The following is a 27,662-nucleotide window of genomic DNA, read 5'->3' as shown; positions in this document are numbered from 1 at the left end:
TTATTAAATGAAACAAGAACCTACCGAACCACCAGCCAATTGGCAAAGCAAAAATTGGCAAAATATTATATTTATACAAATTAGCGTGTGTATCATAAATGATTCTTGTTAGGGTAAGCAAATAGATCGGTATGTTAAAATTAAAGCACATCTATTCAATTTTATTGCATAGCTTAGGATAGTATTAGAGCGGTAGTTTAATACTTCCGACATACCTGGCCGCTACACGTCGTCGATTGAGCGATTTAAATTGGAGCAATTTTATTGTTTGGGATTTTAAAGAATAAATATATATCCGAAACTGGATCGAGTACGGTTTCGGTTGGATGTTGTTAAATCCCCGTTGACCAGTGGGTTTTCACATTTGATCAGTGTGATGGAAGAGTTACTGTGAATAAATGTCCGTTATTTACCAGTTCCTTGTAAACATAAGGACGGGGGTGCAGAGAAGCTATATTTATTGTAGTCAGGTAGATGAGAAAGGAACGATAAGCATATGCCATTTAGTAACAAATCAACTGTCATACAAATCGAACATGTAAACCATAAAACTAAGTCGATTAGAGATCGATGCCGAAGCTTAGACGCTCGTGATCGCCGACAAATGTTAGTCCAATTTGAAGCACGTCAAGGTGGTGGTTAAACGGTTCAAACAAGACAAATAAAGTCAGTTCTTAAGGTATTTGCCGGAAACGGCTTGTCAATGCAACGAAGCAAAACTAGGTAACTCGTAAATGTGATATTGAGCACTAGAAAGGTATAAAACTCCAATGTTTTCCATGTTTTAGGATTAAATGACTTTTGTTTTTCTTTTAAATTAAAAAGCAATTTCACATATGTTCTAAATTATTATCATAGAAAAAAATCGAAGAATAGGATATTTTCAATGAATATCATCCTTCTTAGGGTAAGAAAATGCTGACACGGAAAAAAAACGTGCGGTAGTGTATTAACGAGAACAATTAATAAATAAGTGTACAAGATGAAATGTAATCCAACCTGTTTAAATTTTGCTTGGTGACAAACTATTCTTATTTGTTGCTCCTTTGCAATGTTTTTGATATACACAAATTATACACTGATATTGTGCCAACCTTCCATGCGCAGAAAAATCAGAAAAAGGTACACTGAATAATTGTAAAAAAACTTATTGATTTTCATTAAAAGCAGCTAACAAGAGAATTATAAAAGTATATTTAAATCTAGACAATTGTACTACACGGAAAAAGGTACGCACTTGCGTCAAACGCATGTTTTAAAACTAATATTGATTTGTGTATTTCCGTATTTTTATTATCACTAAAACTATTAGTTTAAGTGTTTTATTTTGATAAGTTGTACGGTAGATTTTGCCTATAAAATAAGTTGTGTTAAGAAAAACAAGTTATAAATATGGTTTGGTTTCAGAGTTTTCTCTTGTTCTACAACTGTACTGTTTTTCATCGGGGTATATTTCTTGTGAAACCATACAACGTTAACGATTCGCTTTGAAATGGGGTTTCGCATGCTTTGATGCTTCAAAGGATCGTATCACACGGTCTTTCAACCGAGGAAAAGACTGATGAAACTGCCCACGGTGACCTGAAATTGTGATACCATTGTAAAAACAGAAATGAAAAAACCATTCAGTGGAATATTATAAACGTTCAAGAAGGTTTTTATTCATTGCTGCAATAGTGGAAAAAATGCTTCAAGGAAAAGTCAACAGTCCAACGAAAACAAATAATATTAATTAAGCTATTGTTTCTAGTTAAACAATGCTTGCGGGTGCCTTGGTTATTTTTTGCAGTTTGCTAGGCTTTCTGGGATTTATTTGGTTCTAGAAGCATGCAATCGGATGGCATTTTCAAAACTTTGTCCGAATATGACGGACAGTCATGGGAGACATTCTCATTGGCGCAACACTTTATCATTGATTTTTTTATACCGATGGACCGTGCGAGCGGTACACAAATAAATAGATTACAATGGATATGTTTCTTTAATGCTTAGTTTACATCATGGTCTAATGTAATATTCATTAACCGTGGTTTACATGCTCAGTCGGCTCAGATGCTCAGATGCTGTCAGTCGGCCTGTTAACTGGTAACATGTGGGAAAATGTGCTTTTCGGTCTGCGAGAGAAAAATAATTTTCACAAATTCGCGCACCTGGTATGGAGTACGAGTTTATGGAACATCTACACGAAACGCAAAAAGAGTGACAGGAAAACTGATACTTTCGCTTGTATTTTAAGTCTTTTGCGCCTCGTGTAAATTAAGCATGACGGTTAACATAAACTTAAATATGCTGCCTGCACTATACTTCCATGTAAACTAGGTTGCATAGTTTAAGGCGCAAAAAGCGGACTCTTAAACAACAGTTAGTGGCGCAAGTTTTGATGCAGCTATGATGATTTGAACAATTGAAAAGTTTATGTTTTTCAAAATTAAACCGTAGGAGTCAAAAACAACCAAAACAAATGTAAACCAAAAAAAAGCGATGCGATTCTTCGAAAGACTTTTGAAACGTCGGATCCAACGCTCGTTCCGTACCGACTTGGTTGTGCTCTTTTTGCGAAGGCGTTGGAACGCAGCATGAAACTTTCTCCTAACCAATTCATTAAAGTGTTAATGCTGATAAGAGCATGGGTTCGTTTTTCTTAGATAAACATCAACAAAGATGGATTTTTCCAACTGTAACTTCTGGAACGTTTGATTGATGTTACCGGCGTACGAATGGTAATCGGACCGAGTCAACCGAACGGCAGCGGGGGAGCAGTTGGTAATGAGAAATGGTTTTGTTTAATGACATCGTGATGTTATTCAACATGTCAAGACCGGAGTTTCGGGAGTAATGCTATATTTCTCCACTGTCTCAATCAGCCTAGAGGAGTTAACTATTTAATTTTAATTCAAAGTTTCAAATTCATAATGTAGGAGCTTGTATTGGATACGAATCGCTTAAAATCAGCAAAAAATATTGCTTAGCAAACAGTTTTTATTCTAATACATAATTTTCGATCTGATATCCACTACCATTGGGGGCCTTTGCGCGGCTCTTAAGCAACACGGCACACCGATTAAACTCTCGAACTCTCGGCGAACGGTAGGTCAGTTCCAGCCGGTTCCAGCATGGTCACCGTTGTCCGCCGTCCACCAGAGCCTCAGCTGCCGGTTGACGTTCTGTATGCTCCGGTCGCAACGCCCCCTTCAGATGAAAGGCTGGCCAAAATGGCCCGACCAGGTATGTTTGATCGGTGCTGCGTGAGTATGTATCTAATCTTGGGCCAACAACGGCGCTGGTGCTCAATTAGTGCAACGAAGTGAGTCAACTTGTGGCGCCAGTACCGGTCCTCGGGTACCAAGCCGTTGCTGGCTGTCCCCTTGGTGACCAGCAACATCGTGTTTCACTCGATGCACACGGTAAGTGGACGCATCTGTGTGCCTCGCATCGCATAGATGTGTGCAATTCGATGCAACTGATGAATGAAGCAACGCTGGCTCGCTAGCCTCGGCCGATACCGTGAGGTCCGAGCGTGTGTGGCTGGTGATTTTGTTCTGACCATCTAATTTGAACCTCACAGCAGCCGAAAGCGGGAGGGCGATAGCGATAAAACTGGCTTTCAACAGGCACGTAATTATGCTGCTCGAACAACTCCGGTGCGCAAACAGTCCGAAGCGTCTGTCCGGCTCTGGAGGGCTCTGGAAACCGGAGCCGGCAGCGTCTGATGAATTTTTTTGGCATCATCCGTCTTTCCTCCGGCTGGCCGTCAAACGGCGTCTGTTTACGTGCCGGTTGTGGCACAAATATGTTAATGGTCCCCGACCCCTTTCTACCACGACCCAGTTCGCCCTTGGGACCAAACACATTTTCAACTTTTTTTTTCTCATTTCGGGAGGCAAAAATACATTTGTTTGACAAAATGCAAAAAAAAGACACATCTTCTCGTCCAAACGTTAAATCTTTCGGCTGCGTACAATGTGTGCACTGCAACGTGCGGTAACTAGCGACCGAGCGAAGTAAATGTGAAAGTAAACATTAATGTTCACCGTGCCGGACCAGGCGTCGGGGATGGTGTGTGGTAGAAGGATTTTTTTTGTGCATATCCACACTGCTCATTTCCACCCGCACGGGTTGTTTCGTTCCGTGGGAGGGGGATTATTGTTTGGATTTTATGGTGGATTTGTTCTGCTGCTTGTTTTTCATAATTTTCCCAATCCTGCCCAATTGCGGACCGACGACGGTTTGGGGTGGGCGGTGTTTGTTGATGCGCAGCCAGTCGGTGGGCACAACAAAACACAACTACCCCCACACCCACCCTCCAGAGGGGACCGATATGTTTTGGTTTTCGTCCACAACTAAAAGCCGTCGCAAATGCACACGGGTGCAAATATTGCACCGCTGAAATGGACAGCTTTTTGGAGATCTAAAATGCAGCTTACCATGACATTGAGGAAAGGTTTAACCCGTCCGAGTGGGGAGTAATGGCCGTAATGCCATTTGTGTCGACAATAGTTTCCCAGGCAGCTGGGAGATTACCTTTGGGCTGGTGATGCAATTTACCTGCTTTGCTTAGATCCTATTTTTTGTAGCGTACTGAGCCGAAACCAACACAAGTAGTCGGTCGTGTTTAAAATACGTTCTTTTCCTATGCTCTACCTGAGTTGGGAAAACTTTGTCGGTACTCGAAGTGCAAGGTTATGTTTTGCGTTGATTTGGTTGCTCGCTTACTACACGGTGTTGATCCAGCATAGAAGGATTAACAAGGTAGAGAGAGGGAGAGAGAGAGAGGCTCACATGGGTGCCTGCTTTAGGTTGCTTTATCAGCCCCTAATGAGCGTACCGATCGCTGGTCCGGTGTTTGGAATTTCCATAGGGTAAACACGTGCTCTCGGTGTGTGACAGGTTTTAGACTCTCTTAAATACAGCGACAAGTCCCTCGAACTACCGCCAGCCGTAAACGTAATGAGGATGAATAAAACTAGGTTATGAAATGCTCATGCTTTACTAGGTCGCCTGTTTTTCCTACTGGGTAAAAGCTTAACAAAAGTTCATCCACCGTGTTGTTGACATGGAGGTAAATGGTTTAAGACGCGCCATATATTAACGTCATATAATAACTGCTTTTTACTGCGCCGGCTGGCATTTTGCTGCAGGGTAATGCTGATTAGCAGCTCCCTTTATTGTCCTTTTTTTTGCCGGCCTAGTACACTTGGTTGCGTTTAAGTATCCACAGAATCCTTGCGATTATGCAATTACGTTTGTCGCACAATGTTGCACCATACAGCACATACGAAGCGAATTCCTTTCGGTGATTCTGTTACTGACATATTTTTGTTTTGCACAAAGAGATTTTTTTTCGCTTTTTATTGTTTCGCGATGTGTGTAATACATTTTGTTTGACAAACATGTTTTGGAACCAAAAACTGTGTAAAAGCTTTCCTCATATGAGGTACATAATGTTTATTAATTCACGAGGAAAACCACACCAATGCCAGGCTGCTAATAGTTTTCAAGTGGTTTGTGTGTTTAAAATGGAGAACAAAATAAATTTTAATAATATGTCAGCAACAATACGGCGAATGAAAAATGCAACAACCATATTTTCCATGTCCTCTGAAGCTTCAGTCATTCGTGATAGTGTTCGAGTACAATGGTGCGAAAAACATTAAAAATAAAGGAGTTGAACATAAGATGATAAATAGCAAAATGTGACCTTTGTTTGTTTATTTTATGAGATTATAAATCCTTTGATCGACATGATTGATTTCAAACTGAGTACTGTTTTTATCGCTTCACAATTCGTTATTGTTTTCGTAAATAAATCTTTGTTCTAACTGCAACCGGGAAAGCTGTTGCTATAGGCTTTATTGTCTAACTATCGAATTGGGTTGGTAAATCTCTTAACACGTTGACTGCCGTGTCACCCAAAAAGTAGGTGACAACAACTTTGCTGATGAACCCTGTACACTAATGTGGTAGTGGATTTATGCTGTAGTGGGCTGCAATGTTAACTAAAACGTATGCTTTGGGAAGCCTAGTTTCTGCTTAGTTTTCGAAAATCGTTACTTCAATAATTTTTGATAACCAAATTTTACCAAAAATGATTGTACAATAAATGTGTACTAAGATAGCGTGTGAATGACTCACATTGCCACGAAACTCATATAATATTGTACTAAGAGTTATCCTTAGGGAAGCTTAATCTCTTTATTACCGGTTTTAAACAAGTCCGAGCATTTGTTTATAAACAAATAAAAATAATTAAAAAATATAAATTGGTCTATAAAAAATCATTGTAATAAAAATGTTCTCAAAACGCTTGACAGTCGACGTAAAATAATACGAAGTTTTTTCAGAATCAGCATATCAAAATGGTCAGATCTGCGAGACTACATATAAGTTTACGAAGCATTGAACTACTTTTAATCACATCTGAAATTATTACAAAATTAATTCAACATAAGGTTTGCATATGTGTATTTATTTTTATGTCACTTAGCAAAACACAGCGTCGCGGATTGATAGAAATTTAAACATTATTTCAATGCTTCGAAATCCAGAAACATCTCAAATTGTCAGTGTATGTTTTGTTTTCAAAAATCGTTTTATTTTAAATTTAAGTAATAAAATTTACTCCGCCCATTTTCCCAACCAAATGATTAGATTTAGATTCCCGAAAATCATGTAAGCGATTTTTCGTGCTAAACGTGGAATTTGGTCGTACCAAGCGCTAACCTAGCTGGAAATTGACAAATATTTTAAATTTGATTTTCCCCACCTTAGGCAACGGGGTTGACCGACCCCGCACTTCCCGTGACGCGCACCAACCTATCGAGCGTGAGCCGCCATTATTCACGGTCGATCGATTGGAGGCCGCCCGTGGTCGCTTATGCGGTAAGCTTTTCCTACCCTTCCGCCAACTGGCCGGGCCGGCTTAGGGTTGGGCGCTTTCCTCTTCCACTTCTAATGCTTCTCGTTCACGTTAACTCGCGTCCCCCGCCCGGCACTTTCTCCCTTGTTTCCTTCTCATCTCTTCCAGCAACCAGCGCGTCGGGTTCTTCTTCTTGTTCGCCACCAGTTGATCTCTCGCCCATTCCCTGCGCCACTTTCGTCGCCCGGTGGGTCACACTCTTGTTCCCGCGTCGCCCGAAATCCGGCACGCGTCCACTCCCGTGGGGCGTGGGGGAAGGGGAGAGCGAGGATTTTGTTTTGCTTTCGGGACCACTTTCACCACTACCAGCGTCCCGCGAGTGAGGTTGATCGCGTCCTCCCCGAGCGGATCACCGATTGACGGTGTTCCCGGTGGATCATCGATTGCATGGCGACGGGTCGGTCGGTCGCTTGTGTTGGTGGGGATGCAAAGTGCACACACGAGCACGCAGTGAGCCCGTACGCATCCCCCGCGATCGCAAGATATGTCCACCAGCACCAGCAGCCCCTTGCACCGCTCAGCCCAACTGCTGGGCCATAATCAACATAATTATCGTTGTGATCAGCATCGACGTCGTCATCGTGAGGCGCCGACGAATAAACTCCCCCCCACCCACCGGCGCCTACGATCGACGATCGCGCAGCCTTTAGTCACCACCGGACCCGTGAGGGGTCCGTGCCGAAACCGTGCGCTTTCAGTTTCGATCGTGACGCGACCGACTGCGGACGTTCCACGCTGGCTTCTGTGCACCGGACTCCAACACGCCCGACTTTCCCTTTCGCCGCCCCTTGTTTCAACTCGCCCGCCGTGTGTTTGTGTGTACGTTCGTGTGCCTGGTCAGGTTGTTTTCGTTTTCTTCGTTTCCAAGACCGCTTCGGTGTCCTTGGGGTCCTTTCGGGCCACCAAGATTTTTGCAAAACCAAGTTGTGCTGTGGTTTAAACGATGTGCTTTCGATCGTATTGTCCCTCATACTTGCCTCTCGGACCGTTGCCCTGAGTGCTGTAGCAAAACAAAATAGGAGAAAAACAACCAATTTACATCAATCGAGCGGATAAGATAGTGTGTCACATTTTTTTCCCCTCCTTTGCCATTGAAGTTAAATGTAAAAGTGGTTTCACGCAATATGCATTCCCTCGCTAAGTTTGTACGACATACGAATCGATCGCACCTTGGCAACCGCTTCTTGTACCAGCTTCGGACCTAATACGCGAAATTAATCTGGCATCTTCTCCCCCTCACCAGGCCGTTGCATTTTCCTTCTTCTTTGGCTCGAGCCCACTCTCACAGGTGCTACCCGCCACCCTTCCCCCTCCTTCTCAACACTTTACGGTGTTGTAAACGCGTGCGAGATCGATCCATGCCCGGTCAGCTGGTACGAGCCGAGGAGAACCCGTCGCCGTCGCGAGATTGCGTGAAAACTTTTCCTAGTGACCCTTGGCGTTGCAGGGAGAAACCCCCAGCCAGAAAGGGGAAAGCCTAAACCTGCTACCATCCCATAGGTCACCAGGCGCAAGCTCCACCGTCGGAGTGGTGTGGGCCAAGCACGAACGTGTAGTTCTGTCACCGGAAGCGCTCGCTTCGGTTTTAGGGAAAGTGTGTGAACGAACCCGGAGCGGTTTCGGGTGGAGCTCCGTTGGCCTAACGCCGATGCGTTCGCGCACGTGCCTCGTACGAGGCAGTGAGTGAGTGTGTGTATGTGTTGTGAGACTCCACCGAAAGTCGAAAAAAAACGCCAGACCACCAGCATCCGCGGCAGAGAAGTTACCGTTTTCGGCCCGAACCAAAACTTGAACGTCTTGTTGTGGTGCGAGCGTTTTCCAATTTTCTTCCGCTTCCTAACCAGTACGATAAGTGTGTCTGTGCGACGGTAACCTTTTAGTTAGTAGTTTTTTTTCTTCCTTCTATTTTGCTCACATTCGCTCGTTCTCTCCTTTGTTTCGGTCCGTCTTTAGGCCGCGCCGGGAAGGAGTCCAAAGTCGCGAAGTCGCGCAAATCCGACGTGTCCCGCGAAAGTTCCAACCGGGCGAGTTCGTACCGGTGTGCCAATCTTTGTGTGTGTGTGTGTGTGTTTATATATGCCCGGCTTGTTAGGGGTTCCGCGAGAAAACTCTCACTTTCGGCCGGTGGGGTTTGCTGTTTTTCGATACCATTTGCCACCCGGTTGTTTGGTGTTGATTTTGTTTGTTTAGCGATTTGCAACCCTTTTCGTACGTGAAAAGCGCCTGGCCGGTGGAAGCTGGTGGCGTAAACACTGAGGTCTGCAGCACACACTGCCATCGAGTGGAGTCGAAGGAAAGGTTCGAAAACCAAACGCTACCCCAACCATCCCCCGAAAACCCGGGATCGAACGGGAGGAGGGCGCCAAACGGTCCACCCAACGAATCGGCCGGGTGTATCGACGACTTCGGTGCAACGCGGCTTCGACCAGCTGACCGCAAGCAATTGAAACGTAAGTACATTAAATGAATTTTCACAACCGATCAGATTCGTCGGGCCGGGTGCCATTAGATGCCGACGGAAGGATAGCGGTCAGCTAGTGTGAGTGTGTGTGTAGATGTGTTGCTGACATTACGGTGAGGCGTTATTTAATCTTCCATCGCTGCCCGCACACACGGCCTCCTCCTTTCGGGTGCCTCCGTTCGTTCGACGGCGTGTCGTGGGCATGTTGGCCGCAGCGTCGGACGGCTGATGACGATAATGACGATGGGTTTCCCGGGCTCTTGCGCTTGATGATGACGAGACGTTGCAGACCGCCGAGCCGAGAAGAAGCAACGACCGAAGTGCGCTCGAGAGCTGATCGTTGTGTAATTGCAGCATGCACACGTGCGCTCGATCATCGGGCTCGGGATTGTTGGAGGGGGAGGGGCAGCATGCCTGTGAGCCATCTTCTGCCGCGAAGACGCACCCGGCACAACAACAACCCCCCTTTTTCGGTCGGAGGGGCGGCGGTTTGGCACAGTTTTGAACGCTCTACCGGGGTTGCATCGCATAAATGAGGCCGTACGCAAACGCGCGTGGGGAACAATACGAGAGGAAAACGAAAGTAAAAAATAAAAAAAAAACAACCCCCCCGTGTTGCGCATCGAAATGGCAGCGATCTTGCGATTGTCTTGCGAGCATAAGATGGGTTTTTATGCGTTGGCACGCCAGATGGGTTTTTTACAACCGTTCGCACCGGCACGTTGTTTGATTTGATATGCTGCTCCTGTTTTCACAAGTGCACGCGAGTGCAATGCAGCATTGATCACCGAATCGGTTGGGATGAAAATAAATGTAATACCCTTTACATGTTCTGCCGATGCACATATGTAGGTGCGTTCGCGGAACATCGATTGTATCGGGCCAACTTCATCGGAACAATGTGTTACCAAATCCATCATCGCATCCGCAAACAACAAGCGCAATCAAACAAAGGGAAACATGTGTAACGCCAAGTGGAAACAGGAAACGCAGAGATGACACCATTTTCCCGGAACTATATTGAAAAGACCAGCCAATCATAAACTATACGCACTTGCTGCGGACTGGCAGAATCGAAAATATTATGCGATGCGACGATACGTAATATTTCTAGCTAGATTTTCCGAGCTTGACGATTTTTCCATCTCGGCGCAAAGCTCAACGCCAATAATTTATGCTTCTAGCTCGTCGGTTGTTGTTTTTCTATTTGCGAGATTGCACAACTCGATCAACAAAAACCATCGAATGGAAAAGGGCCACCATTGCGGGTGGATTTAAAAAATGCATGTTTACTTTATCAGACCGGGTACCTTTTCCTTTTTCTGACATTTTCCGGCTATGAGGGGGTTTTTTTTCTGTTGTTCTTCAATTCTCATTAATTTTGTTGTCGAACCTTCGGCACGTACTTTCGGGCGGAACCGCGAAAAGGGTTCTGCACCTCCGAGGGCGCAACAACGTCAGACCATTGCTGGTGCGGCGTGAAACGCTCCGCCACCGTTCCGTCCCATTACCTGCTTTCGGGCGTCGCATCCTTTGCCGGCCGGGGGCCATTGTTTTCGACAGCGCGCTGTTTTGCATTGTTTGCGGCCATAGACAAATGGCGCATCGGTCGTATTTGCGATTCCGCCGAGCCGAGGCTGGCGAAAATCAGATTTGGCTCTAATTGCACATTTCAGGCGACCATATTGGCAGACATTTTTTGTTTTCCCCTCATTGCTGTGCACCCAGCCACCCAGAACGAAGGTTAATGCGCACATGGGGATGGGGAAGGAAACATTGTTATCACAACACATTTGGGTTTGCCAAATTTGGGATCTTTTGTGTAGGTTGTTGAAATACACTGTAGGCGTGACTTACGAGTAATTGCTCAATCGTTCAAGGAATTCTCGCCCGTTGTCGTTCTGATGTTTCTTTACATTTGTTTCACCTTGCTTTAAATCGGTTCCCAACGACCAGCCATTACGAGACAATGTTTACCCCAGGGTCTTGCTCGCATGACAAACACATCAATAAACGATCTAAACAATAATCCCACGCGAAAATGTAATACGATCCCCACACGATCCCTTGTTCTGGAGCTGATGCGGGGAAGTGGAAAATTTTATAAATAAATTTATATTGTTTTTGCTTTCGCTGTCCCCTCCAACGAGGCCACATGGCCATCGATCCAACGGTGCAGTGGCCACGGTGAATATTCCGACGCTGCCGAAATCATAATAAAAATGGCTGAACGTTCCGACCCGGGCCGATGGCATGCGTGATTTGATTAGAAATTGAAATGCCATCGAAAGGGTAGGGTAACGTTACGACCACCAGATGATGGGACACGAATGCACCATGCGCGCGCGCCCCAGGGCGACTCCAGGCGGTTGGGGGAACGACTTGGTGAAAAGCTTTCTATATTTTAATCATGCACCCTTCGGAGAGCGAAGTGGGTAGCGCAGGAAATAAGAAAAATACATAAATGCAAAAAAGGCAAAAGGTTGCTATGTTTTGTTTGGAGCCGCCGCATGTCGAGTGGCTGCGAGTGGGCGGATGGGTTTGGTTACAAGTCTTCCAATCAAAACGAAAACAAACTGACACTAGGATGAGCCAGCTTTCAATTAAAGTATCGTAAAACATCAGGATGTGAATTGCCATACGAATGCAAACTCATTTTTTTGTAAATAACGAAAATTCCACCGTGTATGAAAGGCGACCATGATTTGTCGATGAAAACTAGAATATTAAAAGTTGGGGTCAAGTTACGTAACAGAACATATATGTAACACACATACTTTATGTATCATGAGTAATTGATGACAACTCATAGCTTAGCATATTCAGCATTTCAGCAACAATAGGGTATGTTTCAGTAACTGTTTCTTGGTTATCTTCATAGTAGAATCTGGAGTATTACATCCCAATGTTATGTTGCTAGTATACTTCTTTTGGCAAAATATCGACAATGTATCATCACAAGCTGGTCCGGTAGTGAATCGTAAAAATGGAAAAGATTTTGTTTTGTAGGTAAATGTCGGTTACAAGCTTAACACAGTTGAGTGTATCCTTAAACTTAAAAAAAAATGGATAAACCTAAGTTAGGCACCGTTAAATCTCATCAGGACATCGGACAACCTCGGTGCCAAACGATAAACTAGAATAGAGTATTTTTGAATTTCATTAACGAGTCGTTTAGCAATAACTGAGTATACTTTTCTGAAACTTTACGGAATAAGCTTTCCAGTACAATCAAGTTAAACTTTGTTTATCATATTTGGTAGAAAAAAAAATAGTATACAATATCTCCCCTTAATTATTACCGATTATTAATTTTACCGATTTGAATAGTTAAATTGGCTAATTGTATATCTTATTGATGATGGTACGTCTTTCAAAACGAACAGGACGTTAGTTCTTTCCTTTTTGTTAGCTAAGTGATCATACATTATCGATACTGTAACATTTGTTGTGCAATTTTGTTACCTTCGTTGTATCATCCCGTTTATTGCATCTGTTAGTGATAATCCTTACTAACTCGGTTTTTGCTAGTTTAATGCAAACACCAATCAATTGCCTTTTGCGATCAAATGCGTCATGCTCGAGCCGATCCTGGAACAGACTTAGCATACCGGTTTCGCCTATTGATTTGGCGCTCAGTGTCACAGCACCGGCCCTGACGCATCCAATGCGAGCAATACCGGCAGCATCCGGCTACTCCGAAATGCTGCGTTAAACGGCAACCTTCGAGCGCCGCAAAACTGCACAAAAAAATGCGTGGGAATATGAGCAGCGATCCTTTTTGATATGGTGCGCGACGGTGACACACCGAAGCCGGTGTCGGTGGCGCGATCTTTGGCGGCGTCAAGGTTGGACCAGCTGTAGAGAATTAATGAAGACGAAAATTAAATAAAAACACACACACACACAAACATAAAATAACCAAAACCGCATGCAATGGGGAGCCCGAACCCCGCCGAACGAGGAAAAGCGGTCCGGGCCGGACGATTCGGGTCAAGGATAAATCCGTACCCCACGTGATGCCGGTTCCGTGCGATTTCACTTACACCTTTCTCGCGCGCGCCCGATCCGGCATCTTATGTTGCTGTGCCTCCCTTAGGTTCCGGGCGCGGCGTGCAAAGGGGAGAAAAAAAAACACAAACAACAGCTCAATATGGGTCTCCAGCCGTCCGTCATCGAACCGGTGCGGTAAAAGTGTTGCGTAACCTGCGCGAAAAGGCACGCGCACGACGCCCCACGTCGAGACATGCGCGGAATTTCTCTTTTTGCGCAAAACTGTCTTCATGAAGAGCCCAGTCCCACCTGGCACCGTAGGTCATATCATTCATTTGTAACGTAGATTCAAGATGAAAGATTGTCAAGCTGTGGAGCTGTTCGCTTGATGTCAGGTAATGCTGTTCCGTCGTATGCAATGGAAGATGAAAGATGCCGTTTTTTTCTTATCCTCAACGCACACGGCCTTGCGATTTGATGAAAGGATATGTAAGTTGTCGCTTCTGGCCAACATTCGACTAAGGTACAGCCCCATTACCTTACCCCACTCAAGGTAATGTTGCTGCATGTTTTAGGTCATGAAAGTGAATCATCCCTAGGCGTGTACTGAACACAAAAACAACATTTCTATTGTATCGAGCCATCGTGTAGGGGCGTTAAAAACATATTCAGTGAGGCCATGGCCTAGCTTTAATCTAAATCCCTTTTTGGAAATGTGTTTTTTTAAGTCAATCACAAAAGCATCCATATAATAACAATCTTTTTATCCTTTTCAGAATATTGTTTATGTGGTTATCCAGTCTTTCAGTGATTTATGTACTGCATCTTATTTTGACATTTAATCTCTGTTCATTGCGTTTGACTAGTTTTATTATGTTTGTCTACGCACATACTCAGATAATTACCTCATTGCGAACGTTTCCGAAGGGCAAGGTGAATCAAGGCGAATAACAACTTTTGAATTTTAGTACATTATCCCCGAGGTTCTACAGCCTTCGAGCTCCCGTCAGCGGGACGTTCTGCGAGACCGGTTTACCCCTCATAACCACAGTCACTGGCCTTTCTTAACATGAAACTCTTCGCTCGTAAATCAGTGCATTGATGTTACTCAACGAATGATGACGTGCGGTACATTAACCCGTCCCGTTGCACAAAGACCTTGTGACAAGGCCGTCTAAAGAGCCTGTTTTATGTAATATCATTGACTTCTCACATCTTATCTTAACAGTACTAATGTTGTGAGCTTCAGTATGATATTTTCCTCTAGTACGAGAGACTTTCTAACCTGACATTAAATTCATTTCAAGTTGCTTCAAGTTTTTAAACGTGTCTTTTTACTGATTTCTCTTGGCACAAAAGCAGAGAATTTCATTTACTGCAAAGAGCAAAAGTGAATGTTCTGCAGGGTGTCCTATATTTCCTTCTGGATGATGCAATAAAACCGTTGCTTTCGAGCAGTTTTGAATTTCGGTACTTTATTCTTGTCAGTTTGTACCAGACGTCCTTGCTTTCCATGGTTTCTTCAAGCAGATATCGTTCTCAGACCGTCCGACCATGGGTAGTTTTTCCCACCATAATTTTACACTTCCAGCCACGCTCCACTGGGCCCTCCCTCTCACTCTCCGCTTCTCCTTCCCTCCCAACTGGCGCAATCTCCTTTGCATCTCCTGCTTCGTAAAGTGCACGCTCTGCTTGTTGCCAGTGGGGCACATTTCACTATTCGCCAAGCTATTTGTCCATGTCCACCCGGCCGTCCAGCCGCTCGCAGTTCTTTTCTTACGTTTAATCGCCAAGAAACGTGCCTTGAAGGGCGTCACACTTTTATCAACTCCAAACATACCCACTCGAGAGCGATTTTTCATTTCGCTCACTGATCCACTGAAGGCAACATCGTGCGACGTGTGCTAGCGATTCGCTTACGATGGATGCTGAAAAAAGAAATTTCAAACGTAATCTTGTTTTTGGGTGGAAAATTTAAACTTGTGCTACGTCCCGTACCTTCAGTTCAACGTGAAAAATAAAGTGCATACATTGACTACGTAATAATGTAGTGTCCTTGCTGTTGTTTTTCGGGTGATTATTTTTTCTAAAAATCCTCATGAGCTAGCGAAGCAGTATTTATCGTAAACAAAACTTTGGTTTGGTTTTGACAGGTTTGCATAAAACAAAAAAAAACCTTAAATATAAACGTAATATAAGCTTTTCGACGAGCCCTCGCCTTCAACTAACTAGTGCTACTCATATTCGATAGAAAAAAAATCTCTTTGGTTAGAAAATATGCTATTCTTTCCTGTTAAAACAGTTTAAATTTCCCTCGACAAATCTTGGTCCTGCCCGCTGAATCCACAATCAGGTTTGTGATAACGTCAGGCTTATTTTGCAAAGCAAGCAGAATTCCCAGGTGTATCAATCAAGTGCGTACGCATCGAGGCAAGTTTAGCAGGTGCATGTATCAAATGCGTCTGCTATACGATGTTCCAAGCAGAGAGCAAACTGTATGCCTAAACCAACAAACTGGGCCACCCATGGAAGAAGGTACAATTTTCACGGCACGTTTTTCAATTTTTACCTTTTCTCCCCCAAGCTCCCTGTGGTCTCTTAGCAACCGCTTCAGCTCAATCGACTTATGGTTCGCATGATTCAGTGATATTTTCATCGTCCCTGGTTGACGCGTCCCACAGCGGCTCAGTTTGGTTGGATCATGCATTCGCCACCGTGTTCCCTGAAGGGAAAATTGAACGCGGTGCTAAGAAAGAAATGATTTGCATCGGCCGATGTTTTATTCATGGCATATTTTAGCGCCGAGACATTTCCCATATGAAATGCCATACCTTAGAAAAACGATTATAGCGAATATATGTAGAGCAAATTCACTTCCAATGCAATGCAGCGGGATCATTTATTTTGAGATTTTCGTTTTCACCACTTGTGCGATGCATCTACTGCATTTCGATGAAAGTGTTTATTCTTGCAGGTGCACTCTTTCAGCAGAAGACTACCATCGTCCTATTCATCCATGCTGATCGACGGGCACTGTTTGGGAAGGACGCAGCGGCCGGTTGGCGTCACCCGCACGTATCCCAACTTGCAGTGGCATCCGCAGTAGCATATATTTTTGCAGATTTGCACACTATCATTAAGACATGTATTTTGGTAGCAAAGCCCGCAAGACTTCAGCACTTCGTTCCGTCCAGGGCAGGATTCTGTTGGAGGGAAGCGAGAAGCACGAAATTACACTTCAATTTGGGCTCACCTATCCAGCATTCGTTGGATACGGTCGGTACGGCGAGAACACTTACTGATAGGGCATTTTTCACCGGGCTGCAGAGGGACCAACGTACTGTCCTCCGTTTGGGAGAAAACTTCACTGAAACCACAGCAAATGACGAGCAGTAAAACGAGCGGAACGTTCATCTTACCAAGAAACACAACTTCGTCGAACACTCACAGGCAGAGTGACGTGTTTTAGACTTATTTTGATCGCACGATCCTGTACTTGGCAAACGAGGGCATATCGTTATATGCAGCAGCTGAGCAAATGAACGAACAAACGTGTTTGTCGCTATGCTGGATCGGTTTAACCTGTTTTATAAATAAGTATTCGCTAAGACCAAAATAATTCATTGCATATTATTCTAACGACAAATGAACCAAAATGATTGTACGGCTAAGTTCACCATAAAGTTTATTTCAAAATGTCCACAAAATACAAATGATGGGCGTCATGGAGCATTCAGTTGAGTTGATCTTTATTCAAGAGCCCTCACGATCTATTAGATTCGTATCTACATTTTGCTGAAATCAACAAGCTGGACCCAGTTGGTCGAGGACAACGAAGGGCAGCCCGCTTGCAGGATGCATCTGCCATTGATTGGCTCGTCCCGGACGTACCCGGTGCGGCAGTAGCATCCACAGTAGCACCGGTACGGACAGCTAACGTAGAAATCCTGGTTGCAGAACTGCTGATAGCAGACCCCACAGCTGCGATAGGTCTCATTTTCCCCACAGGACGCTGCCGGGGGCGAGATAGGTGAAAATGCAAATCAGTAACTATATGCATCCTCCTAAGCAAACGTAGGGCCGCGCCGGTGTTTACAACGTCTCGATGCGCGACAACTTACCGGACGAACATTGATAGTTGTCTAATAGGTTGCTTTGTCCAGCGGCGGGGTCGAGGAACAAAATTACGACGATGGCTCCAAGAATCATTCTTCGATAGTCCATGGTACAATCACACGCGAAACTCGACCTTGCCAGTGCTCTTGATGTTATGTTAAATTGTTTTCGCTTTGCTTTCCCTCCCTCGAGGTTCAATAGCACATGAGCAAACGGTAGAAAGACAGCTTGAAAATGTTTGTGCAAAATGCTGCCCGAAGTGTTTAAATAAAAGCTGTTCGAATTCTGTCATATGAAACGGGACGAAAAAGATGGAACTGTGTATGTAAAAATGTTTATTATAAAAAGAATAAAAAAATACTTACGTACTAGTCTTAGTAAAAAATACTTACGTACGTCAGTCACCTAAACTTTTACCTGCTCCATTGCTCTGGGATGTGATGAATATAATGTAGCTAAATAATACAGAGTGCTTAAGATTTATTTCAGCACCATTTTTGTTTTGTTTTCTAAAAGAGCTAAAAGAATATACAAATCAATTATGATCACTTTGATGTGTGTCATAGTTGTTTAATTTAACATTAACTGAACAACTCAATAAATAGTTCTCGTGTTGTTTTATTGTGAGCTTGTTCCTCGAGGTGATTGCGTGCTTACAATCTTCTTTGGGAATACATTGGCTAAAGGCTAGAGGGAATCGACGGACGTATTCGGTTTTGCAAGTACATCCTGGGTTGCAAGGAGTCAGGTTCAGGCAAGGTGATATTATAAAGTATATACCTGGGGGTTACAGTATAGTACTTCTCAAACATTCTGGCATCTTCTCGGCTTGTACTGTAATTTGGACGAAGTCAAACGTCAGCAGTGCCAAAAGAAAGAAAAATCGCTTCATTTTCTCGCAACTCTGATTGCTACCACCCGTCGTCTCGTTTTACGCTGCTTAAGATAGCCTCCAATCGGGTAATAACATTTGCATTGCATCTGGTTTCGCAGTTGAATCACTCAAGCGGCACAAAAGCAAACATGGTTCAGTATCGTAGAGGTTGATGATCGTTTCGTCAGTGCTTTTCGAGCAAGTGAACCTAACCCATTTTTTAAGGTTTTTGCACAATGTTCTCAAGAACGCAATCGTTAAAAACTCGCTTGTTAATTGTAGATCAGGTTTCTATTGAACTTGATTAGGTTTTTTTCCGAAATGATATATAAATTGCCATAGTAATAGTTACATTATTTCCTATTTTTAATCCTATCAATCTAAGCACAGTAAGTAGAAAAAGTCAGTAGCCGGCTTGAAGCATGGAAGAGAGATGACTTGTGAAAATAGAAAGTCGTTTTATCCAGCGAGAAAAATCTGAATTTTTTGCTGTATACATAGCTTTGGTTTTTAAGAAAAAGCTTGTTTTTTGTTTAAAAAATATATTCAACCATTTTTGAGATATTAAACTTGGAAAATTTCTTGGAATTGGATGAAAATGAACGCTTTTTAGATTCTATTGTAAAATGTAAATTGGAACACTTCGTCTTCGGTTTACACCGTTTATATGAAGAACTTAATTTAGAGCGGTATTAGAGAACACCCACTATCGAGCAATTGAGCTGAAATTTTCTTAACCTGGCATTACAGGTGGCTGCGGTTACGTAATTTATATACCTTAAGTAGTATAACATTGGGGGTCCGCGACAGCCGAGCGGTAGCGCCGGTTAGAAAAATCGGCCCATGAGCGCCGGGGCTCACCGCCTCGACGGCATGGGTTCGAATCCCATCCGAGACCGGACCCTCTCCTGTACGAGAGGACTGACTATCCACGTACAACAGGGAAACAAGTCTCGTAAGCCCTTAACGGGCAGGCATGACCAACAAGGTCGTTACGCCAATAAGGAGAAGAAGAAGAAGTACAACATTATGACTCTTGTATACATAGGGAAAGGTGCAGTGCACGTTTTGATATGAGTCGCAAGACATGCATATTCACCTCATATTTCCTTCATTTATAATTTTAAACAAAAAATGTTTAAGTTATTAGTTTAACTAAAACCTTTTTACCGAAAGTTCACTTAGCATATGAGTAGTTTCGAGAAAAATAAGGTTTGCAAAGTGGTTCTCAATTTATTGTCTTTTCAATCATCGGAAGTTTACAAATTTTGTTAGTTGCCGGATGCGTCTGAACTGTCTACTGCGGCGAAACATATGTACATGTTTTCTCTGGAATACATTTGCCTCCATACGAGTCACGGATGTAGCCTCGGATGCATACGCATTGCGGAGTGCAAATGGGTTTATCGGGACATCTGATATCAGTGGGTCTACAATACTTTTGAGGGCACGTCGGGCAACACTGCCATTCCTCGTACCTCGGGCATCGTTCTGCAAGATAGTGTTGGAAGATTAAAAACCTTGTTGGCACTAATACCTTCAATTCCGATGTATTACTTATAACGCAACGTGAAACGTCCCCTTGTCCTTCGGTCTCGATCAAACAAACTGCCAGGAGCACGGAAATAATCAGTAAACCTTTCATGACGGCTGATTTTTGGATTCTAGTGCTCGCAAATCAGAATAGCCAAGTTTTATACCATCAGAGAAGCTCTGCTGACAGGCGTTCATGCGGCGAGACATGGGTTCAAAAATAAGATCTAGAGACTAGAGATGAAATGATGCAAAATATGTGCTTAGGTGGCAGATTCAGAGTAAACGGAGTTGTTTTTGCCAGAGCTTGTTTCAACAACTGACGAAACAGAGCGGCTGCAAATGTAGTGCGTCTCACTGACACTCACTGTACAGGAAGTAATTCTTGAAGTGTATACATTTCGCAGCTACTCCATATTTCAGTTGAATTTATGCATTTTTCTGTAAAAGAAATCACATACTGTGAATTCGAACCATAGTCTTATTAACGATCGTTTAAAAACTTTCCTTTCGATCGTATGAAAGTACAACTCTGATTAAATACATTGGGGACATCATGTAGTATCCGTTTGTTCTTCGATCTCGATGAGGCAGGCTGCGCAGTATCAGAAAAGTATCTCTTATCGATGGAAGGACAGAAATCAGCTGAATTGCTTGGAAAAGGAAGGAAAATCCGGAAGGAACGGAAGCAAATATTTTCGTGCAATATAGCAATTGATCAAACAGATCATGTGGATTTAGCACCGACATGTATGATATGCCAGTGTTCTTGAAAACAACAAGAAAATAGGAACAATTTTGTCTTATTTTACACATTTCTAGCTTTCCAATCCAATTCCTCATTACCAATGATAGTTGTTTATCTACCTACCACCAGAATACATTGCTTTGGAATCTTGCCCGAAAGCGCGAACAAAAGTTTTAGTAATAAACAAACAAACAAACAAAAAATATATTAGAAAGTAACCGTCCACGTATGAACATTCTTCAAAAATAGCGTGTTAAAAAAAGTGGTAAAAAAAAACGTTAAAACCATTCAAGAGAAGGTTAATGTAGATCTCGGTACTGGTCGAACAGAAAAACCTGAAAGTTTTGTATTTAATGTCTAGTGTTGAATATAAATCAGAACACTTCAGTTTACGCCATGTATCTACCTTAAATAGTATAAAAATATGAAGCCTCTTGTATACATTGGAAAAGCTGCATGAGCTGAGTCGCATGACATGGATATTTACATCATATTTCCTTCATTCACAGTTGTAAACAAACAAACTTTTTTACCGAAAATTCACTAGGCATTTGAGTTGTTTGGGAGAAATATAAGGTTTGTAAAGTGGTTCTCAATTTATTGTCTTTTCAATCATTGGAAGTTTGCAATTGTCGTTAATCGCGGGATGCGTTCAAGCAGTATCTACCGGCTCAGCAGTCATGCATTTTCGCTCAGGAATACATATGCCTCCATACGAGTCACGGATGAAGCCTCGGATGCATACGCATTGCGGAGTGCAAATGGGTTTATCGGGACATCTGATATCAGTGGGTCTACAGTACTTTTGAGGGCATGTCGGGCAACATTGCCATTCCTCGTACCTCGGGCATCGTTCTGCAAGATAGTGTTGGAAGATTAAAAACCTTGTTGGAACTATTACCTTCAATTCCGATGTATTACTTATACGGCAACGTGAAACGTCCCCTTGTCCTTCGGCCTCGATCAAGCAAACTGCCAGGAGCACAGAAATAATCAGTAAACCTTTCATGACGGCTGATTTTTGGATTCTAGTGCTCCCAATTGAGAATAGCCATGTTTTATACCATCAAAGAAGCTCTGCTGACAGGCATTCATGCGGCGAGACATGAGTTCAAAAATAAGATCTAAAGACTAAAGATGAAATGATGCAAAATATGTGCTTAGGTGGCAGATTCAGAGTAAACGGAGTTGTTTTTGCCAGAGCTTGTTTCAACAACTGACAAAATAGTAGGGCTGCAAATGTAGTGTGTCTCGTTGACACTCACTGTACAGGAAGTAATTCTTGAAGTGTATAAGCTGTAAAAAGTTCTTGTTCTTATAATACCTTTTTTGTCTATAGCGGGAATTTATAGGCTTGATGGTTTGCAGCTATTTGCATGACGTGTTTATAGCCTATCACCTCGAGTATCATAAACGAATTAACATGCATAGAGTAGATCAACTAATTCTGTATAGTGGAGCAAAGCATAATAGTTAACAATAATAAGTTTATAAGTTGGTAACGAAAGGAAAATGATCTTTGACAAGTGCTCTGCCATTGAATGGTTTGTATGTATTTATTGAAGATTTAAAATTGTTGGTTGGACAGTAGTTGAATTCACTATCTCTGCATTTTGCGGCAAGTTTCTGATGGTATACAGCCGCCATTCTTGGAACGGAGATACCCTCGGCGGCAGACGCATTTCGGAGTGCAAACGGGTTTTGTCGGACAACTCACACTAGTTCCATCGCAATATGTTTCCGGGCAGGGCGCACAACATGTAAATTCCTCGTTGAAGGCGCATTGTCCTGCGTGAATTTGTTGAAAGATATTAGCAATCTCGAATCATCGCCTAAACATATGTGGTATTACTTTGGACGCAAGTTGAATTGCACTCGATGAGGCAAACTGCCAGTAGCACAGAAATTATCAACAAACTTTTCATCATAGCTGGTTTCTGGATACTGGTGATCAAGCCGATATTTATACCATTAAAGTTGCTTGGCTGGTAGAATCAGTGTATTGGTGGGTCAGCGAAAAACTGTGGCGTTGATGAAACAATGAAAAATATGTGCTTAAGTGATAGATTCTTTTTTTACCGTCAATAAACACTCGAATGACATGCGGTTGTTTTTCCCAGAGAATGTTTTATCAAGTGATGAAACAGTGTATGCGTAAATAATACTGCATGTGCGATGTATCCAACTGATCCAGACTGTACAGCAACGGATGGTGTATGGCATATTTTTCGAAGTAAAGTACATTCAATGTAAGGACTTGTGAAAGTAGTACTACGAATCAAATATCTTTGTTTATCTTGTTGTGACCTCTGTAAAACTTAAATAATAGATAAGATAATTGAAAGCATAAAAAACTGGAAATTAAGCGTAACAAATAAACTTTCGTACCATTCCGATGTTTTATTACTTCAGTATTTGAATTCCATAAACAGTTCCATTGCGTATAGAGCTGAAAAACTGTATTACGTAGTGTTTTAACTGGACGTAGACGTTTAATTGGTTTTGTAATAAACAAGGCCAATTTGGTAGGTGAACTTATTCAGGTTCTCTTATGCATTTGATTTATTTAACCTCACCGTAGTTCTGCGCAGGATATCGAAGGAAGATTTATAGATTTTTCTATCCGTATCTAAACTCCAACGGGCCCGAGCGTAAGATCGTTTGGCGGTCTGGTAGCCCAGTCAACAAAGCATCTGTCCTCTCTAATACACTTTCCTCCAACGTAATTCCGGATGTATCCCGCTTTACAAACGCATCCCGGAGTGCAAACTGGCTTTCCGAAACATTTAATGAACACCTGCATACAATATTTCTGTGGACATGTAGGGCAACAATCCCAAACTTCGTTTTTAGGACAAGATTCTGCAATGAAAAACGTTTAGTTTATATACCATTGCGAAAGGATAGAGTACAGTACTTTTCAAACATCGTGGTTTCTCCTCGGCTTGTCCCTCAATTTCGATCAAGGCAACGGTTAGCAACGCTAAAACAAGGAAAAATCGCTTCATTTTCACTCAACTTTGATTGCTGCCACTCGTCGCCTCATTTTATACCGCCACTGATATACTCCTGCCAGGAAACAACATTTGCATTGCGTCTGGTTTGACAACTGAATAACTAAACGGCACAAAAGCAATATCGTAGAGGGTGTTGATCGTTTCATCAGTGCTGTTGCGATCAAGTGAACGACGATCAATTTTTAAACATGGCAGACACAATGTATTGATGATGCAGCGAAAAACTGTGGTGTTGATATAACAGGTAGAAAAATGTGTTTTGGTGCAGATTTTTTTTTAACCGTCAATCAACACTCGGAAGAAATGCGGTTGTTTTTGTGAATTTAATCAGGTTCTTTAACGCATTTGATTTATTTAGCCCACCATCAAACTTTAGCTCTACGCAGGATAATGAAGGAGGATTTATAGATTTTTCTATCCGTATTTAAATTTTAACGGGCCCGAGCGTAAGATGGATCTTTCTCTCAACGTAATTCCGGATATATCCCGCATTGCAAACTGGCTTTCCGAAGGATTTGACAAATACCCACCGACAACTGCGTAGAGCAACTATGCCACTGTTCGTTCTTAGGACATTTCTCTGCAACACAATGTAAAAGAGCGTTCAATTTATCTTCCACATATCTACTGCTACTTTCTAGTACTTTGGTCACACTCGTTTCACGGGCACACACTTCTCGGAACTGGTCGAAACGAAAATTTTGAAATTTATGGTTTAGATACAGCTTAGGATTTTAAGAAAAGCCTTGTATCTATTTTCTATTTTCGGCGCTGTATCTATTTTCAATCACATGTTTCACTCAAGCTGTTTTGTTTTTTTGTGTATTATTTTCATTTTCATGAGAATCTTTCCCTCAAACCATTTTGTTTATTTGCATCGTAATTTTACAATGGAATAAACTCAATTGGTGGCCCAATGGTGAATACACGTATGCAATTTCTTGGCAGAACACATGGACCTCCAACGTATTGACGGAGGTAACCGGTTTTACAAACACATGCTGGACGGCAAACAGGAAAACCGAAAACTATGTCCAGGCAACGTATTTGTAATCCAGGGCAGTATTTTTGTGGGCATGTAGGGCAACAATCCCAAACTTCGTTTTTAGGGCAAAATTCTGAAATGAAAAACGTTTAGTTTGTATACCATTGCAAAAAGATACAGCGTAGTACTTTGGAAACATCCTGGTTTCTCCTCGGCTTGTCCCTTAATTTCGATCAAGGCAACGGCCAGCAACGCTAGAACAAGGAAAAATCGCTTCATTTTCACTCAACTTTGATTGCTGCCATTCAACGCCTCATTTTATACCGCCACTGATATACTCCTGCCAGGAAACAACAATTGCAGAGCGTCTGGTTTTGCAACTGAATAATTAAACGACACAAAAGTAGTGTTGTGCTTAATGAATCTTTTGGCGAGATTCATTCGAATGAATCTTTCATCTAAGACTCATTCAGATGGATTCATGAATCTTCGCGGATTCGAATCTTCAAAGCTTAATGAATCTTTCGAAACCATAATGAATCTTCTTGAATCTTTCATGGATCTGTCATGAATCTCCCCGATTGTTTCATAGGCGTGGACAATGCGACCAAAAAAAAAACAAAACAGGGGGTCCCTCTACCCATTTTTGGCTGGTGACTTTTCACCACTTGGTATGTCTTTGTCTTATAAGACAGAGATTCATTCAGATTCATGAATCTGAATCAGATTTACACAACTCTACACAAAAGCAAACATGGTGCAGTATCGTAGCGGTTGTTGATCATCAGTGTTATTTCGATCAAGTGAACGAAGATCAGTTTTTAAGCTTGAAGCTTGGTTTTAAAAACATTTGGTAGTGCTATATATAGTGTAAATTGTGTATCTCATTTCAATATCTCATGATTAGGTTCACGAATAATAGTTTACATAAATATTCGCTCATAGTAATGGAACGAAGTTTCATGACCTTATTGCTATTTATTCTGTATTTAAAACATTCGATGATCAAAACTAATTATGGATTATCAATTTTGTACACTACGGCTTGGCATACTAATGGCAATTCTGTCCCTAGCATTGGAAAAATTACTTCTGTGTTAACGGGTTTCTTTTACCACTTTTGCTTAGCAGATTTAAACCTATCAATATATTGGCTTGGAACAATTCTCTAAAAGTACACAATTTTGTTGGGTATGCATTGAACATAGTTTTGCCTGCGTATGCCTTCAGTTACAAATTGTCGGGTTTCAATTGGAGTTCGATTGAATGCTAGTAGATTTACAACAAGCAGTCGGCCATACAATACAAGCACACTATGGCAAAGGATAACACCATGTAGAGCTTCCAATGAGTCATGCCTGACGTCGCAACGTTACTTCTGTTCTCCCAAAGGATCTGTGTGTATAGGTGTAGCGGATAGCTGGCCGGCACGTAAACATTGGATGCTGTTTGGCACTGCGTAACAATTGTTTAAACATGCAACGCAAAGCATTAAGCTTCATTTCTGACATGCTGGAAACTGTTTCAAAATGTACTTTTGGTACCACTGTGAAATCAACTATATTTTCCAAAGATTGTACTACACGCAGCTTTTATCTATAGTAAAACGTAAAACAAATTATCAAATTAACAAACACATCATGCACATCGCACAAAATTTCATGAAAAATGTATCAAGAACAATGAATTATCGTATGGTGTTTTTGGGATGCACGAAAATGACCTAAACTCCACAGATGCAACAACCAACCGAAACAAAGGTGACCCAATCATGGAACGCCTCGAAGAGCTTCGGTTTGTGGGTCACCAAGCGAGCAGCCAAAACAAGACCCAAATCCAAAACACGCTCAAGATAAGCATACCTGACCAACGGCAAAGGTAATCCGTTTCAGATTGTACCAGGCCTGCACTTGGGGTTTCATTGAAAATAAAATCATCTCAACATGCTAATTGCATTCGCCAAGCGGGTCAACTTGAATCCGTTCATGAAAATGCTACTTGTTCAAAAGGGATGCAAAAGGAGAGAGGCGAACAAAAATTGCAGCAAAGCAAAGAAAACGTAAAAGCTTCGACGATGCGTCGCAAACAGCAATGAAAGTGGTCAACACCGCTGTCGTTGCATGCAGCGTCGATGGTTATATCACTTCTTACGCATGTACGGGTATCTCGATGTTCAAGTAAATTGTGAACAGCAACTTAATGGTTTCCACAGATAGTTTTTTTTTAAATAATTTTTTTAGGGTCATTCCATACAACATTGTGTCGCACCAGGATCTCAATGAAATGGTTTTTTTCAGGAACAAAGGTTGGAAATCAACATGATGTTATTAAATATTCTTTTATTTCATTAATATTATGCCAGCGCAACGGTGGTTTTAGGGCAGCTGCTTGTCGGAACACAAGATCCCCCGGTAGACTGGCGGATGAATCCTTGGTTGCACTCACATCGCGGTATACAGACTTGAGTACACATAAAAATGTTCACAGGTCGATCACAGGTTGTCTCTGGGCAGGTCCCACAACAATTAAACGTCGAATTTGGTGGACATACTGCGAGTAGCGAAAATAAGAAACAAGGACGTTAATCTATGCTCGATACTGCACACTCGTTACATACCTTGACCAGCCGCACAGGGAGGAGTAGGTGGTACTGTTGTGGGTGGAGGAACCTTAGTCGATCGGGTAGTTGTTATTCGTTTCGTGGTAGTCTTTGCCGACGTTGTTTTGGATGATGTTGTAAGCACCGGGCTACCTGCTCCAGCTTCAGCAAACAGCATCGCTACAAGAACTACTATCAACCCGGAAATGCGCCACATAATGTTACAGTGTTACCCTGGAATGGACCTGATAAGCACAGCAACGCTCCAGTTTTATAGTAAGCTGATATATTTTTCAATCAGGCATGGTTGCAGTTTTTTTCTTGCATACCATTTGCACAAACATTGACGTGCCAGCTATTTGGTTTATCATGAAAAACATACCTTCCACTGTTAGTTGTTTTGAGTATTTTTCTACCAGT

At 42.4% G+C, this 27,662-nt stretch overlaps 1 protein-coding gene across 1 annotated transcript; it reads right to left on the bottom strand.

The window, feature by feature from the left end:
• Positions 1 to 16,376: 16,376 nt before the first annotated feature.
• LOC131272851 (uncharacterized) lies at positions 16,377 to 27,459 on the bottom strand. Its single transcript, XM_058274723.1, has 7 exons — positions 27,261 to 27,459; positions 24,586 to 24,659; positions 23,283 to 23,453; positions 23,218 to 23,224; positions 22,243 to 22,429; positions 16,670 to 16,737; positions 16,377 to 16,573 (listed from the first exon to the last, which is right to left on the bottom strand). The coding sequence occupies exons 1-7, from the start codon at positions 27,457 to 27,459 to the stop codon at positions 16,377 to 16,379; spliced, it is 903 nt and encodes a 300-aa protein (XP_058130706.1).
• Positions 27,460 to 27,662: the final 203 nt, after the last annotated feature.

Source organism: Anopheles coustani, chromosome 3 (genome assembly GCF_943734705.1).
Source record: "Anopheles coustani chromosome 3, idAnoCousDA_361_x.2, whole genome shotgun sequence".
In the NCBI taxonomy this organism is placed as follows: domain Eukaryota; kingdom Metazoa; phylum Arthropoda; class Insecta; order Diptera; family Culicidae; genus Anopheles; species Anopheles coustani.
The sequence above is the reverse complement of the archived record's forward strand: the minus strand, read 5'-3'. Positions and strand labels throughout refer to the sequence as shown.